The sequence below is a fragment of the Somniosus microcephalus genome, chromosome 6 (assembly GCF_052327205.1).
Source record: "Somniosus microcephalus isolate GS21.2 chromosome 6, FLI_Smic_1.0, whole genome shotgun sequence".
NCBI classification, from domain to species: Eukaryota; Metazoa; Chordata; class Chondrichthyes; order Squaliformes; family Somniosidae; genus Somniosus; species Somniosus microcephalus.
Window position 1 is genome coordinate 201,804,492 of NC_140992.1, and position 16,765 is coordinate 201,821,256.

Here is a 16,765-nt window from a genome sequence, read left to right on the forward strand (position 1 = left end):
TGAATTGTTATTGAGTGCCGTTAGAGAACAAACTATGGAAATTTGATTTGTAAATCAAGTACAAATTGTAAAATTTGTGACCGGTGAAAAATTCTTCTTTTATCAAGCCATTCGGCATCAACTTGTGCTGCGCCATTTTAGGTATCTTCATTGCTGATAAGATCTATTCAGAATTAGCTATATAACATAACTGGAACCTACAGAAGTGAGAGCATAAGAAAGTGACTAATAATAAGACTAAATTGTCTGTTTATATTGGAGGAAAACACCTAAGCGGATAGTAGTTAGCCAGTAGGAATTGCCAAGTTAATTAAGATAGAGTGGCAGTCCATCATGTGTAAAAACCATGGTTGTGATCTGTATTTTTGCAGATCGTAAAAGCAAGCCAACTGGTAAATGGAAAAAAACACACATAACCTTTTGAGTATTATAATTGTGTAATGGTCTTTTTCTTCAATTAACTCATTACTGCATTTGAGATAAAAATGTTGAGAGGAAATATCCTCTTAAAGCTCATTGGAATAGTTCAGTAAAATACCTGTTAATTGAAGACTGGTTTGAAAATATTAATTTTTGCTTTTGAAATAAGCTTAATATATAGTTAGCCTATCTTAACTCATCTTTCCAGTGGGCAGCACGCTCGCCTCCGAGTCAGAAGGTTGTGGGCTCAAGTCCCACTCCAGAGACTTGAGCACTAAAATCTGAGCTGACACTCCAGTGGAGTGCTGCACTGTCGGCGGTGCTGTCTTTCGGATGAGGCGTTACACCGAGGCCCCGTCTGTGTGCTCAGGTGGATGTAAAAGAACCCATGGCACTATTTTGAAGAAGAGCAGCGGAAATATCCCTGGTGTCCTGGCCAATATTTATCCCTCAGTCAACATAACAAAAACAGATTATCTGGTTATTATCACATTGCTGTTTGTGGGAGCTTGCTGTGTGCAAATTGGCTGCTGCGTTTCCTACATTACAACTGTGACTACATTTCAAAATTACTTAATTGGCTGTAAAGCGCTTTGGGGTGTCCGGTGGTTATGAAAGACACTATACAAATGTAAGTCTTTCTTTCCATGGGAATCTACAGTCCTTGCCCCTCACAGCATCAAACTGCCTCTTGAATGACTCCAGGGTTTTGGTCTCCACTACCCGCCCCTGAAAATCATTCCAGGTATTAATCATCCTGTGTGAAGACGTGCTTCCTAGGAACATAGGAACGGGAGTAGACCATTCAGTCCCTCGAGCCTGCTCCGCCATTCAATTACATCATGACTCATCTGTATCTCAATACCATTTACCCTACAGCTCTGTGGCTTCTTTTTCTGATATTCCAGTAAGGTGACTAAACTACTGATGAAAGTTACATGTGTCTCATTGAGGTGGTAATTGAACAGAAATGTGTTTGGAAACCAGTTTTTATTTTGAAATGTAGACTTGAATTTTGGTACGTATTGATGCTGGTTTTGCATCCAATTGGCTCTTTGGTATAATATGGCAGTGGTTACTTGCTTACTCCCAGAGATGTCGGGGAACATAGGGTCTAATGAGAGGGAGGAACTGAATGAAATCAGTATTTGTAGGGAAATGGTGTTAGGGAAATTGACGGGATTGAAGGCCGATAAATCCCCAGGGCCTGATAATCTACATCCTAGGGTACTTAAGGAAGTGGCCCTAGAAATAGTAGATGCATTGCTGGTCATCTTCCAAAATTTGATAGACTCGAACAGTTCCCATGGATTGGAGGGTAGCTAATGTAACCCCACTATTTAAAAAAGGTGGTAGAGAAAAAACGGGGAATTATAGACCGGTAAGCCTGACATCGGTAGTGGGGAAAATGCTAGAGTCCATTATAAAAGATGTAATAGCAGAGCACTTGGAAAACAGTGACAGGATCGGACAAAGTCAACATGGATTTACAAAAGGTAAATCATGCTTGACTAATCTACTGGAATTTTTTGAGGATGTACAGGAAACTTTGTGCTATCCGGCACCCACGGGACCGAGCTGCTGCCGTTGCCTAAAAAGTGCCGTACTCTCCAGAGTTAATGTTGAGAGATACGGAGATTCTTATCTCCGTATTTGACAACAAACACTGTTGCTTAGCAACAGCTTCTAAACACTCGGGTGTGGCCCTAAAGCTCTGTAGCTGAAGCTGTTGCTATAGCTACAGACCTTGCACAGCTTGACTGTTCAAACAAAGCAAAAAAAACAAACAAAAATAATAAAAAACAGCTGCTGATTTTTACCAGTGGCTCCAGATTGCCGGATAGCTCACCTCCGGATAGCACAAAGTTTCCTGTAACTGGTAGAATAGATAAGGGAGAACCAGTGGATGTGGTGTATTTGGACTTTCAGAAGGCTTTCGATAAGGTCCCGCATAAGAGACTAGCGTGCAAAGTTAAAGCACATGGGATTGGGGGTAAGGCACTGACTTGGATAGAAAACTGGTTGGCAGACAGGAAGCAAAGAGTTGGAATAAACGGGTCTTTTTCTGAGTGGAAGGCAGTGACTAGTGGGGTACCGCAGGGATCGGTGCTAGAACCCCAGTTATTCACAATATATATTAATCTAGACGAGGGAACTAGATGTAATATCGCCAAGTTTTCAGATGACACAAAGCTGGGTGGGCGTGTGTGATAGGAGGATGCAGAGAAACTCCAGTACGATTTGGACAGGTTGGGCGATTGGGCAGATGCAGTATAATGTGGATAAATGCGAGGTTATCCAATTAGATTGGGAAAAGGGGAAGTGCAACGAGACCTGGGTGTCCTTGTGCACCAGTCGCTGAAGGTAAGCATGCAGGTGCAGCAGGCGGTTAAGAAGGCAAATGGTATGCTGGCCTTCATAGCGGGAGGATTCGAGTACAGGAACAAGGATGTCTTGCTGCAGTTGTACAGGGCCTTGGTGAGACCACACCTTGAGTATTGTGTGCAGTTTTGGTCACCTTATCTGAGGAAGGATGTTCTTGCCATGGAGGGAGTGCAGCGAAGATTCACCAGACTGATACCTGGGATGGCAGGAGTGACGTACGAGGAGAGATTGGGTCGATTAGGCTTATATTCGCTAGAGTTTAGAAGATTGAGAGGGGATCTCATTGAAACTTATAAAATTCTAACAGGACTAGACAGACTAGATGCAGGAAGGCTGTCCCCGATGGCGGGGGAGTCCAGAACCAGGGGTCACAGTCTAAGGATAAGGGGTAAGCCATTTAGGATTGAGATGAGAAGGAATTTCTTCACCCAGAGAGTGGTGAACCTGTGGAATTCTCTACCACAGAAGACAGTTGAGGCCAATTCATTAAATATATTCAAGAAGGAGTTAGATATATTTCTTAAGGCTAAGGGGATCCAGGGATATGGGGAGAAAGCAGGGACAGGGTACTGAATTTAGATGATCAACCATGATCGCATTGAATGGTGGAGCAGGCTCGAGGGGCCGAATGGCCTACTCCTGCTCCTATCTTCTATGTTTCTATGTTTTTAAGAACCAGACAACAGTTGGTCCATGTTTTCTCTCCATTCCAGAAATGTAACTTCTAACCTGCAAGATAGCGGTGTTCATATAGATTTCAAATTTAGATCATTTGAGGTAAGGGGTACGAGTTTCTCACGGTAAAGCTCTGTTCTACCATCAACTAGGATATATTGTGCATCACTATTAAAGACATCATAAGGGGAACAAAAATTGAGCAAGTATACCCATACCATAACATTCTTTTTGCCTGGCTTTGCTGATGGGATTTACGGATCAAATTTAATTCAAGAACACAACTATAATTTTACCATTACATGTTTGTATTAGATGTTCCATTCCCTTGTATCCACTTTGTGATTCAGAAAGATTTAAGAACATAAGAAAAAGCAGAAGCAGGAGTAGGCCATATGGCCCCTCGAGCCTGCTCCGCCATTCAGTAAGATCATGGCTGATCCATATCCCTTGATTCCAAAAATCTATCTATCTCAGCCTTGAATATACTCAAAGACTTGGCATTCACAGCCCTCTGGGGCAGAGAATTCCAAAGATTCACAACCCCGAGTGAAGAAATTCCTCCTCATCTCAGTCTTAAATGACCAACCCCTTATCCTGAGACTATGCCCCCTAGTTCTAGACACTCCAGCCAGGGGAAACAACCTCTCAGCATCTTTCCTGTCAATCTCCTTCAGAATCTCATATGTTTCAATGAGATCACCTCTCATTCTTCTAAATTCCCTGTGTATGTTTTGACAGACATTTGCAATGGCAGAGAGGTATCACTGGGAGTCCATGCTGGTGGAATGGGAACATGAGAAGCAGAAGATCCTCCATACTCTTCTGGCATCAGGGGAGGATGCTCTCGACTTCACCCAGGAGACTGAGGTAAGTCGCAATGTGACGAGAAATTTAGGATATAGAATAAGAGAATGCCATTAATTCTACACTTTGATTCAGTTTTAGCACAAATAAATATCAAATTTTTAAAGTGTGACTACCATTCTTTTATTCATCTAAATTTTTGAAAATCTTCAGATTTAATAACTATTAAACAATTTATCATGACGTAATATATTTTTGCTACTGAAGCTTGTAGCTTTGTTTTTAAGCGATATAATAAACTTGATTTTTATATTCGAATGCACGGTAGACTTGAAAATGTACAGTATCATTTATCATGTGAACTTGCTGAGCATTTTTCTATTGTCATGCAAGGAGTTTAACTGTTTACAGACCTTGTGGTGATGAAATTGTGCTGATACTAGTAACTAAGATTTTAATGCATTCATATGAAATACCTTTATCACTTATTTTAACTTTGAATTTGCATAAGCAGCTAAAAGCACTTTTGTTAAAGAAAGCTTTCCTGATGGGCTAGTGGGCAAAGATGGCACTGAGCCATATAGGCTAGAAGGTCCTCTGTTCAATTCCCAGTGTGTGCTGGGTTAGCTGATATTGCCTGAGGCCACAGTTGAACTGCTGCAGTGGACATCAGTGCCTTTGGCTATGAAGGGGGAAAAAATCAGCCAGCATTCATGCCTATCCAGTGACTCTTGCTAAAAAGTGCATGTATGTGTGGACATTGGGTGAGTTATTGGGCTAAGCTGTGATCTCCTTCATGGTTGAGCAGTCTGCCAATGCTTACTGTCTGTGTAAACGTATGAAGAATGGGTTAATTACCATGGTCTTGCTGGTTCCTCCAGGAGAGGAGCAGAGCAAATTTGGAAAAATTAAAAGACTATGACATATGCACATATTCGAGCACTGCAGTGATACATACTTGCGGACCTCTCAAATAGCTATCAAAAACTAGTTAAAAGTAGACAGAATGGGAAGTTTTCATGTATATCTTTGTCTTTAATCAGTAAATGTTTCTGACTTGGAGGTCAATAAATTGATGTAAAACATTTTCATACTAAAGCTGGATGTCTACTCTTCCTTTATAAACAGCCAAGTTTTGTTAGTGAGATGGGACCACCAGGACGCAGTGCATTGGACAGTGTGGAAGTGGCTTATGCTCGACAGGTGTGTAAATGCTGATTTGTACCTGCAGGTTTTAGCTTTTTAGATGCAGGAAATGTTTTCAGTTATGAAGACTCACACTAAACCCATCACTTTGCTGAAAGGCAAGATTACAATTCATTCAGTCATTTTCACTCACTGTAAAATTTGCCTTGAGATATTTGAAGTTTGTTGTAGAGACACTAGATGTGGCGAGATATGTTTAAGCCTTTAAAGAAAAAGCATATTTTCTAGTGTATATTTATAAAACTAGAGAGTACAACTGAGAGTTCTAGGATCATTTTGCCTTCCTACCCTTTTAATGAGGAAGTAGCCTAAGGTATGAGCGACCAAAAAAAGTGCAAAAAATACATTGAAGAGAGAAGGCCAATAAAATAAAATTAGAGGTGCAATACTAATGACCTATATAGTGGAACAGTCTGTATCTGACTCTCATATCCAAGTCAACACATCAGAGTTTACATGTACATAGTGTGCTCATTTAATACAGGACTGCAGATTTAAACGTATTGTTAATAACGCTTGATTGCATGTTGACATATCTACCTACAGTATATCTTGTTCCTAATGTGATTGTATGTCATGCCCACTGTGTATATATAGTGCCCACTTAGTGTGGGCTTTTTACTTTGCTTCACACGGTTGCACACAGAGTGACTGATGCAGTTATGTACAAATATTCATGCAAAATCCCTCAGCCTTAAAGCTTGAGATTTGACATGTTCTCTGTCCTTTTTGCTCATTACAGATCTATGTATATAATGAGAAGGTAGTGAATGGGCATCTACAACCAAACCTAGGAGACCTTTGCAGTACTGTAGCTGAGTCTTTGGATGACAAGGTACCCAGATATAAAAATCTCCACTATTACTGTACATTCATTTGTGTTCAGAGAATTAGTGTTAAATGTTACACAAAGTATTGATTTGTTTTAAATTAAGTGCTTTTTTTGTTGTACTGCATAATCAGTTCTAGATTTTTATTATATACTTTAATGTTAGTACCTTCAAAGGTTAATTTTGCTGAGACTGTTTTATGATACTATACCTAATGTTCTGTATTTTTAATTAAACCTAATCTGTGCATTTCTTTGACATTAGAAATTTTGCTTGAAAGCTAAAGAAACACAATAGTTTAATTGCACTTCCTCTTACTTTTATTATTGCTTTGTTTCCATATGGTTCACCTTCATCTTTGCAGCTTGTCTCTCTCGCTCCTGTACCACCCCTGAAAATTGAAACATTGCTGATGAATTTGTAACATGGCAATAACCCATCCACCAATCAGCCATTCAGTACAACCTAGAAATCTTACAAGATTCAGAGACTGCTTGATTTGGCCTACAGTTATTCTGTTAGTCATGCAACTTCTTTGCATTGCTAAAGTAGGCTGTAGATCATTGAAGCATAGTTTGTATTTTGGTTATCATCGGAAACGAGCCCAATTGTTGGTTTGGCATTTGACTGTGAAGTGTATTCATGTCTTGTGGGTTATGTTTAGTCTTAGACAAGTGGAGGCTGAGCTCTCGGTTTCCTCTCCCCAGCAACCATTCATGGATCTGTGCCTCTCCTAGTTGTTGACTCGAGAACGGCATTGGAAGAAGGTTGCTATTCTTCCCTTTTGGCTAGGGAATAGTATCTAGTGCTGTGGAAAAGAGCTACAAAATAATAAAAATAGATTTTTTTAAAGGAAAAGATTATTTTGTCTGCCCATGAAATTAATTTTGACTGTAATTGTGCAATGTTACAAAAATTTGGAGTTGTAATGAAAGAATCTTTTGTATGTGGTATGTGTAATTCAGTACAAGTACCTGCTATAATGATGCAACGTTTCCAGGAAGAGGAGTAGTAAACATTATTTTCCAACAATGCATCTACCTCAAGGACATTGTTTGTGAAATACTAGAAAGCTGTTGTACTCATTTGACTGATTTCTTGCTTATAGAATGTCTCTGAACTGTGGGCAATGGTGAAGCAGATGACTGATGTCTTGCTGGTACCCGCCACCAATACACTGAAGAGCCGTACCAGTTTGGAGATGCAGATGGCATTTGTAAGACAGGCCTTACATTTTCTGGAGCAGAGGTGAGAGATGGCCTATTGAGGAATGGTTAACGTCCTGTTAATGCTAATTTGTTAATCATCTTTTATATTATGTCTTAGAACTGCACAATCAGGTACAAAATAATATTGATGCTTCTGAGAACTGTTTCATAGCTGATGATTATTTATTCAGGACAAACGGGGTTCATTTTAATACTGTTTGCTCAAGGTCATAATGTTAGAGTTGGAGGTTAAGTTCCAGTGCCAACCATCGCGTGACTTTTTCCTTTTTATGTTTTCATTCCTAGCTACAAGAACTATGTAATGGCGACAGTCTATGGAAATCTGCACCAGGCTCAACTAGGAGGTGTACCTGGGACTTACCAACTCGTCCGTAGCTTTCTTAACATTAAGCTGCCAGCTCCTTTGCAAGGACTTCAGGTATTTGTACTCAAAATACTGGTGATGCTTTCTGCATTTTATTCAATATTGAAATATACGCAAATGAACAAAAAATAACTTGTTTTTAAGGTTCAGGATTTTCTAAAATCCCCCAGTCTTCCATTTAGTTGCTGGTGTCTATTTGGTTGTTTTGAAACAAAAACAAAACTTAAAATGCGATAAAAGATCTCTTGAATAATTTGTCTCCTTCCAAAATAAAGATTGTAAGCATATTGAAGCCACAGTGGCATAGACTCAACAGCCAAAGTAAAGAAATTGCTACTGGCAGAAAGTTTAAAAGACAAGCTCCATGATTATGGTAATGGTTATTACCACTTCTAGTTAGTGCACATTTTAGGCTTGTGGACTATTATCCATTAGAAATCAAGGTGTCTTTCCTGCATCACTATTTTGGGGTTCATTTGGTATGTGTGTTGAATTTGTTTGCAAGTATTCCCAAAGGAACATGAAGACAGTTGAAAATTAGGGACTTCTAATCACCATTTGTTTGGATTCCTTCTGATAGTTGTATTACACACCAAAATTTAAGAGCGTAGACTGTTAGTTACATATATTCAGATTTTAGTCTAAAAGCTATTTGTACCCATACCAAGTGATTGCTTGTGCCACACTGTTTTGTGGCAGTATCAATGTAAACTCTAGAATAATGGTTGGGTTGTAATGGGTTTTCAATGTAACACCAGTCTGAGAGGTTTGAAGTCCTGACCTGTAAGAAACTTTGAGGGCCTAGATAGTCATCAGGAACCTGAAGGCTGTTTTGCAACCTGCAACTTGTTCTAAACACACCTAGATTTTATAATGGTCTGGAATTTCCTGAAACAATGTAACTGGCAATTGAGGCCAAAATTTACAGTGATCTTGCCGTTGGCAACATAAGCTGAAATTTGCTGAGAATCTAATTAGCATATGCCAGGACATCATAACTGGCGTAAAACAAGCCGAAATCAACAAACAATCGGGCACCGAGGAAAGCGCAGAACTTTTATGTATGAAAATTAAGTTTGATGCCATCAAACCATCCTTTAAGCACATTAGGCACACGTTGAAGAAAATGCAATCGTGGAGGCTTTTCAGTTTTTAATATAACTAATCTATTCAAAGATCTAGAAAATACAGTGTAGATCTGTGAGGAGAAATATATTTTTAAATAATGACCATGTCCAGCTGCACCTAAAATTTTAGGTGTGTATTTATGCCCTTTCGGAACTGGCACAAATGCAGGAAATTTGCATTCTTTGCTCTTTTGCATAGGGCCAGAGTTATGTTAATAAGTGGCAGACATTCTACTGAATCAGCGCAAAAGATCGAGATAATTCGAGCATAGCATAAAAATGGGCACAAGTCACGCACATTTCCTCACTCTATTGTGCCAAAATCGGCTTTACGCTGTTGTTTCAGTGCACGTTTTCAGGAAATTCTGGGTCAAGGTTTATGTAGGGTATGTACAGTATACTCAAGTTAATTTGAAGATCCTTAATTCAAATTTCTAGATAATTTGAGTTTTTAAAGCACAAAAATCAACTAATTAGACCAGTTGTGTAGTTGAGTTTTTTGGGTTGAAGAGGGGTTGAGTCTACATTGTTGGTCTTTTGAAGATGGTAATTTTGAAGTCCAGTGGCTGATGGGGTATAGGAGCGTCTTTATCTTGCACCATGCAATAAGTGTGGCCGGTGATGATAGGAATTTATTGTGGAGATAGAAATATACACTGTATACTGTGTAATTTTAACTTAAAAAAAATTGACCAAAGTTTGCAGATTATTGCATAGAATCCTGGGATACAGAAACTCCACGAACTGCTTATTAATAACTAATGTTTGTTTACAATTACTACTGAACAAAAATTGCAGTGGATAATGTTCTGAGGTGTTTTTTTCAATCTTTTTGATTGGTCTAGGATGGTGAGGTTGAAGGTCAGCCAGTCTGGGCCCTCATCTACTATTGTTTGCGTTGTGGAGATTTAATGGCAGCAATGCAGGTGGTGAATCGTGCACAGCATCAGCTGGGAGAATTTAACAATTGGTTCCAGGAGTATGTTCAGGGTGATGACAGAAGGTAAGTGCCATATTAAGTTTGTGACGCTTGAAAAGTTGTTAAAGTAGGAGATGAGTCTTGCTATCAACATATTGAGGGTGTGAGGAGAAGAGCTATATTTAAAAATACATTTTCGGTATATAACATGCAAAGATGCATTTACCCTTTTGCACTTCAAAAGTAATCCATTGGTTGTAAAGCACCTTGAGATTTTCTGAGGATGTGATAAGATGCTATATAAATGCAAATACATTCATTCTTTCAGAATGAAAGCAGAGAAAAAAGGTTTACAGTCAAATTTTCTTTATTCTAGAACAGTTTTCTTTTTAAATAGAAGGAAATTAGACCTGCTGAGTAGCAAAACAATCCTGTGCGGGCACTTTACATGAGCCTAAAGGGGCTAAAAACCAGGATGGAGAGTGACTCATTATAGACCGGCATTGGCTTGGATGAAAACAGTTTGCCTATCTACATTTCAGCTGAAAATAGTGATGGCAGAATGTAAGAGGGAAAGTACAGTATAACTCAGCTAAAATGATTGAGTATTTTTGAGTAGGAATGGGGAGGCTGAAAGTTCTGTGTATTTACTTGCACATATTGAAAATGATTGCTCGGCCTCTTGGGTTTTCTTTCTGTTTGAACTTGTTTGGTCTTTCCTAGGTTACCTCCTACTACAGAGAACAAACTTCGCCTACATTACCGCCGGGCTCTGCGGAACAGCACAGACCCATATAAGAGAGCAGTCTACTGCCTGATTGGTCGATGTGATGTTACTGACAACCACAGTGAAATTGCTGATAAGACAGACGACTATCTCTGGCTAAAGGTATATGCACTCACTTAATTCTTTCCCTACCTAGTATTTTGCATGTGTTGGCAAACTCATTATCACATTTTCCACCTGAGTATTGATCTAATCAGTGACCCTCCTTCCCAAGGTTTGTGACCATGGCCCATGATTAACTGCTCAGTTCAGGATTGTTGGATTTATACCGTATTTCTATTTTCAGTACATAATTGTAAAGTATTTGTAGATGTAGTGTTGAAATACTGACCGTAGTCATCAAGAATTCAACTCCTGATTACAATGTGCGCTTGTTTCAGTTAAATTATTTGTCAATGGCAATTTGGACTAACTCATTACCACACTCAGCACCAAACAGTAGAAAGCTTCATTAGACACTGCCAATCAATGTGTAACAGGGCAAGCGAGTAATCGCTAATATTAATAACCTGGATCAAGAAACTGCATTGGAACTACAGGCTTTTCTGTACAAAGTTTTTTTTAAAAAAGCATTGCTTTTGATTCATTTACATAGTGAAAAGAAAAACCTGAGTAATACACAGAATCATTTAAGAAGTGATGCTTTCAGTAAATACAGAATTTGTAAGGCACTGGATGATATAAATATGTTAGAACACAGTTCTTTACTCGGCAGCCTAAACTTAATTCCAGCATAGACTGACTAGATCAAAGCTGCTTTTGTGCTGGCTGCAAGGATCCTAAGTGCTGTGAGCTTGTGCAGTCTCAATCTAGTTCTTCATGAGCACAAACTGCATAATTTAACACCAGATTGGCCACTTAACACAGAGACTACAAGGCTGAATAATATGTGAAACGGAAACATCAAACCAGTAGCAAGGGCTGCTGTCATGGGTTTGGTATTGAGGCATATTGTTGGGCCATTGTGGGCAGAGTGTTACCCTGCATCTAACCTGTGCTATCCAGTGTGTGAAATGCCCTTTTCTGCTGAAACTGTGCACGTTGTACTAAGTGTGTTCTTGTGTTATGTTTTCAGCTGAATCAAGTGTGTTTTGAAGATGATGGCACCAACTCGCCTCAGGACAGGCAAACACTGCCACAGCTGCAGAGCCAGCTGCTGGAGGAGTATGGTAAGCATCCTGTGCTGAACACTTAACTTGACAGGCCCAGCTGCCTGCTAGCACTTAACAACCCCGGTGATTTCTGTATTAAAGTCTCCATGCTGGTCAGTACTTCAGTCCAGCAAGCTCTCGGTGGACTGCACCTTGTTGGTTCAGTTGGATGCCCCCAGGCGGATTCCCACACAATAGAAACACTTGGTTTGGTGCTGTAGGTTACACCGCAATAGTAGAATCTACACCATCTGTTAATTGTGCAAATAGTGAGTACAAGGGGTAGCCCTGTGGTTGGAATAAAACTACATTTTGAAAGAACTTTAGGCAAACCATTTATTCTAGAAAATCTGTCTGCAGCTATAACTTGTCAGTTAATGTCTTGTCACACCTACAGGGGAAGGTATGTTGAGTGCATCTTCCACAGCAAAATTGCTTTGCTTGATAACAGGAAAACCACAGTGTTTATTGTAAGATAGTCTTGACAATTGCAAGGAGTTCAGGCCTTTCAGCAGTTCATCTAATTTTCAAATATATAATGTTTCATTCATGCCTTCTCTCAATTACAACTTTACGTTTCTATCCAGGGCGATTGATTATTACATTAATTCCGATAAGTGGATCGTAGAAATAAAGGCATCCTTCAACTTCTGCAGCACTTAGTTTTGAATTTTCTGCAAGTTGTTGACCCACAAAGCTGCAGTCAGATCTTCCATTGTTACCATGCCCCTGAATATTTTTTTCCCTCCTCAGGTGAATCCCACTTTGCAGCCAACCAGCATCCTTTCCTGTACTTCCAAGTCCTTTTCCTTACAGCCCAATTTGAAGCCGCTATCGCCTTCCTCTTCCGTGTGGAACGACTGCGTTGTCATGCAGTGCATGTGGCATTGGTCCTTTATGAGTTAAAACTTCTTCTGAAATCATCTGCCCAAAGCGCACAGCTGTGTAAGTACAATGTTAGAACTATCCTATACAGGCCCTTTAACTGGTTTGAAATAGTTTTAAATTGTCTTTCTTCAATTAATGGTTTAGACAAGAAGTATAAAGGATTTAGCATAATCCCAAACAGTCACTGCCGCCCTTTGTTTTGCAAGGAAAAATGTGCTCCTAAATTGATTTTCACCAGGATATTATAGATGTGGCCAGATTGGAATGGCAATATATATGTTCATTGTGCAGAAGCGAGGTCATAGTTTTGCTCAATATACCACAACCTCTGAGGAAACTACAGTACAGAAGGAGGCCATTCGGCCCATTGTGCCTGTGAAAGAGCTATCCAATTAGTCCCACTCCTGCTGTTTCCCCATAGACCATTAATTTTTTCCTTTTCAAATATTTATCCAATTCCTTTTTGAAAGTTGCTATTGAATGCTTCCATCACCCTTTCAGGCAGTGCATTCCAAGTCACAACAACTCGCTGTGTCAAGAAAAATTCTCATCTCGCTCGCTCATTTGTTTGCCAATTATATTAAATCTGTATCCTCTGGTTACCACCCCTCCTGTCAGTGGAAACAGTTTCTCTTATTTACTCTTGGCAAAACCCTCATAGTTTTGAACTCCTCTATTAAATCTCCCCTTAACCTTCTCTGCTGTAAGGAGAATAACCCCAGCTTCTCTAGTCTTTCCATATAACAAGTCCCTCATCCATGGTATCTTTCTAGTCAATCTCCTGTGCACCTCTCCAAGGCCTGTATGTACTTAGCAGAGTAACACACTGCTTTCAAATAGTTGCTTTTTGTATATAGGATAGAGGAACATAGGAATGGGTGTAGGCCAATCAGACCCTCGAGGCTATACCTCCATTTCCCACCTTTACTCCATATCCCTTGATACTCTTACCTAACAAAAATCTGTCAATCTCAATCTTGAAAGCTCCAATTGACCCAGCAACCGCAGCCTTTTGGGGGACAGAGTTCTAGATTTCCACTACCCTTTGTGTGGAAAAAGTGCTTCCTGATTTCACTTCTGAATGGCCTAGTTCTCATTTTATGATTGCCCCCTTGTTCTAGATTTCTACATCAGAAATTGTTTCTTTGTATCCATCCTATCAAATCCCTTTATCATTTTAAAGACCTTGATTAGATCACCCCTCAACTTTCTAAACTCAAGGGACTACAAACCAAGTTTATGCAACCTCATAATTTTACCCTTTTAAGCCATGGTATAATTCTGGTGAATCTGTACTGTACCCCATCCAAGGCCACTGTATCTTTCCTGAGTTTCGGCACCCAAAACTTAACACAGTACTCCAGATAGGACTGACCTGGGCTCTGTACAACTGAAGCATAGAGGATTTACTGTATCAAATAAGCTTTGGCTCAAAGTATTTGGGCACAGGCCTTAGTTCTAACCAAACTTGTCATTTTTTTTCCTGTCTGTACTCTACATCCTCACTTGGGGCATTGTACTCCAAGTGCCCTCGGGTATCTTATTCAATTGGCCGTTGATATGTGAGCCTAGACAGTGAATGTTGGTAGTTATTTGATTGTAGGGGTAATCACAACCAAATCCATTCCCTTCATCTGACATGCACATTTGCTCTAGCTGGGGGCTGCAGGATTAAAGTTCAGGAATGCTTGCCAATTTATCCCATCCCAAACTTGGGCGCTGAGGCTAATTGGTTGTATTAAGATCCGGTCACTCTGCACAGACCAAGGATTGAACCTGGGTTCTTCCTGGTTTGTGTGGCTCAACTGGTTACTGCCTTAACCATTTGAATCACTGGGGGAGTTCTTGGTATGCATTTATATTCCCACGAAGGGGAAGAACATTCTTTACTGGGAATACAGTCAAAAGGGTTTAATCTAAACATACTTAACAGAAATAACACTGAGAGATGTTCCAACTCAAGTTTCTGTGTGAGGCTTGGTATGAGGAAACAATTTCAGGTTGACTAATAAAGTTTGCCTAGTTTTGTAAGCAATCTATATAGATACCTGTTTAGAGTGGAAAATTACTTGATACCTAAAGATACCATGAACCAATTTTAATCTTTGTATAATTAGCCTTGTTTGTTTCAGAGTCATTGAGTATGTTTCAATTGTTCACAAGCCCAATCATGGAATTTTCCACATTATTGGTGCTTTGCTCAAGATTTTTCCCTCTTGTCACCATGTTTCCTTCTCCTGCTAGGAGGTTGTAGGTAGATCAATCTTGTTTATAGACTTCTCCAAGGCTATCAATACTAACATGAGGCAAGCAATCTTTGTTACCATGATCCATCTAGTAGCCTGACTAAGACTCCAGTGCAGAGTATAATGTTTTGTAGCAAGAGCGACTGAACCATCCCCTCAATCTATTTTTATATTGGGGTCTTGGTTCTCTTAAATATATCATTTATGATGTGCAGGAGTTCTCAATCTCCCATATTAATCTCTCAATATAACTACACTGGTGAATCTTGAATTTGATTTCCCAAGACCCAGAAATAAATGGTGCTTTGTGGCTGATTTTCACACACTCTTGAGGTTTGCCTGGCAAGCTTTTGGAGAGGGAATACCCAATTTCAGGTTTTTTTTTTTTACCCTGTTTGTGTTTCTATGTTGCTGTTCTTTTCAAGCTTTTGTAATTGAGTTTTATAATCCTCTAACAGTGAGCCAAGACAATGCTGATCCCCGACCAATACGACGCCTTAATTTCATCCGTCTGCTAATGTTGTACACCAGGAAATTTGAACCCACTGATCCCAGAGAGGCACTTCAATACTTCTATTTCCTCAGGTAACATTCCTCCTTTAATATCCATCACAATCTGGGCAAATTCAGATGCAGACTTTAAGCTTTAGAATAGTGTATTTCCTTTTTTGCAAATTATGAAATGCATAAATAGCAAAACATTTTTCAAGTGCACTAAAGCTAACCAATTATACAAATTTTATTCTGACGATACATTGTAAATGTGAGTCGATAAGCTGGGTCAATGCAGAAAGTAGTGGAAATCCAAGTGTGTATAACAAGGCAATAATCTAATCGGAGGGGTAAATTGAGAGCAAGGCTTTTGGAATCGCAAACCACCATTAAGATGACATAACAGCCTTGAAAGCATTATCTTGTATCTGTTTATAATATAGATTTTCAGTTTTATAAGGCAGTTTTTTTTAGTGCCAGAATTAACTAAAGGTGCAGTATTAATTATTTGAGCTTCATGTCCTTGATGTGAGCTATGATCACAGAAAGGATTATTAATGATGCCATTACTGCTGGTTTAAAGGAAAATGACCTTCTGTTGCCCACTGGAAATTCCCTGTCGAGTAAATATTATAGTGTTTAATATGGTTATGATATTTAGTGACTTATCAATCAGCACATACTTCTCCAGTATGCAGGTTTCTAAATTTCCAACATGTTCTGGTTCACATAGACATTTGTACATAATTTGACCAGTGACTGAAATAATGAGAAGCAACATCTCCACAGTCATGTAAATGAATGGTGCATGTTCAATTGCTGAAGCAGGGTGATAGAGTTCAACTGGCTGCACTCCACTATTAATGGAACAATTTCAGTCAGAATAAATTGCGAGGTACTGAAGAGAAAAGGAGAGAGCAACTAGAAAATGGCTTTCCAACCTGCGTAGCATATTCTGTAACTCAGCTGTCACATCGGATTGAGGCTTATTTCACTTTGTGTGTCACTTCCTATAGAAATGAGAACGACAGTCAAGGAGAAAACATGTTCATGCGATGTGTCAGTGAGCTTGTCATTGAAAGCCGAGAGGTAAGCAATGCACCAACCGAGACATGCTGTAAAAACTACATGGTACATTCCATTTTTCTTAAATGATTTTTTCATTCCTTGCTTCTAGTTTGACATGCTACTTGGACGATTAGAGAAAGATGGCAGTCGAAAGGTGAGATGAGATTTATT

General features: G+C 39.4%; 1 protein-coding gene across 5 annotated transcripts in view; it reads left to right on the top strand.

The window, feature by feature from the left end:
• The window catches only part of nup93 (nucleoporin 93), a 137,228-nt gene that overhangs the window by 107,527 nt on the left and 12,936 nt on the right, over positions 1–16,765 (top strand). For all 5 annotated transcript variants that reach the window (XM_085991218.1, XM_085991220.1, XM_085991219.1 and 2 more), the window contains 12 exons: positions 4,222–4,350; positions 5,416–5,490; positions 6,236–6,328; positions 7,432–7,571; positions 7,838–7,970; positions 9,889–10,046; positions 10,686–10,851; positions 11,825–11,918; positions 12,654–12,845; positions 15,493–15,619; positions 16,543–16,615; positions 16,704–16,748. In XM_085991218.1, coding sequence (XP_085847344.1) covers positions 4,222–4,350; positions 5,416–5,490; positions 6,236–6,328; positions 7,432–7,571; positions 7,838–7,970; positions 9,889–10,046; positions 10,686–10,851; positions 11,825–11,918; positions 12,654–12,845; positions 15,493–15,619; positions 16,543–16,615; positions 16,704–16,748 — 1,425 coding nt within the window. The remainder of the gene's footprint in view (positions 1–4,221; positions 4,351–5,415; positions 5,491–6,235; positions 6,329–7,431; positions 7,572–7,837; positions 7,971–9,888; positions 10,047–10,685; positions 10,852–11,824; positions 11,919–12,653; positions 12,846–15,492; positions 15,620–16,542; positions 16,616–16,703; positions 16,749–16,765) is intronic.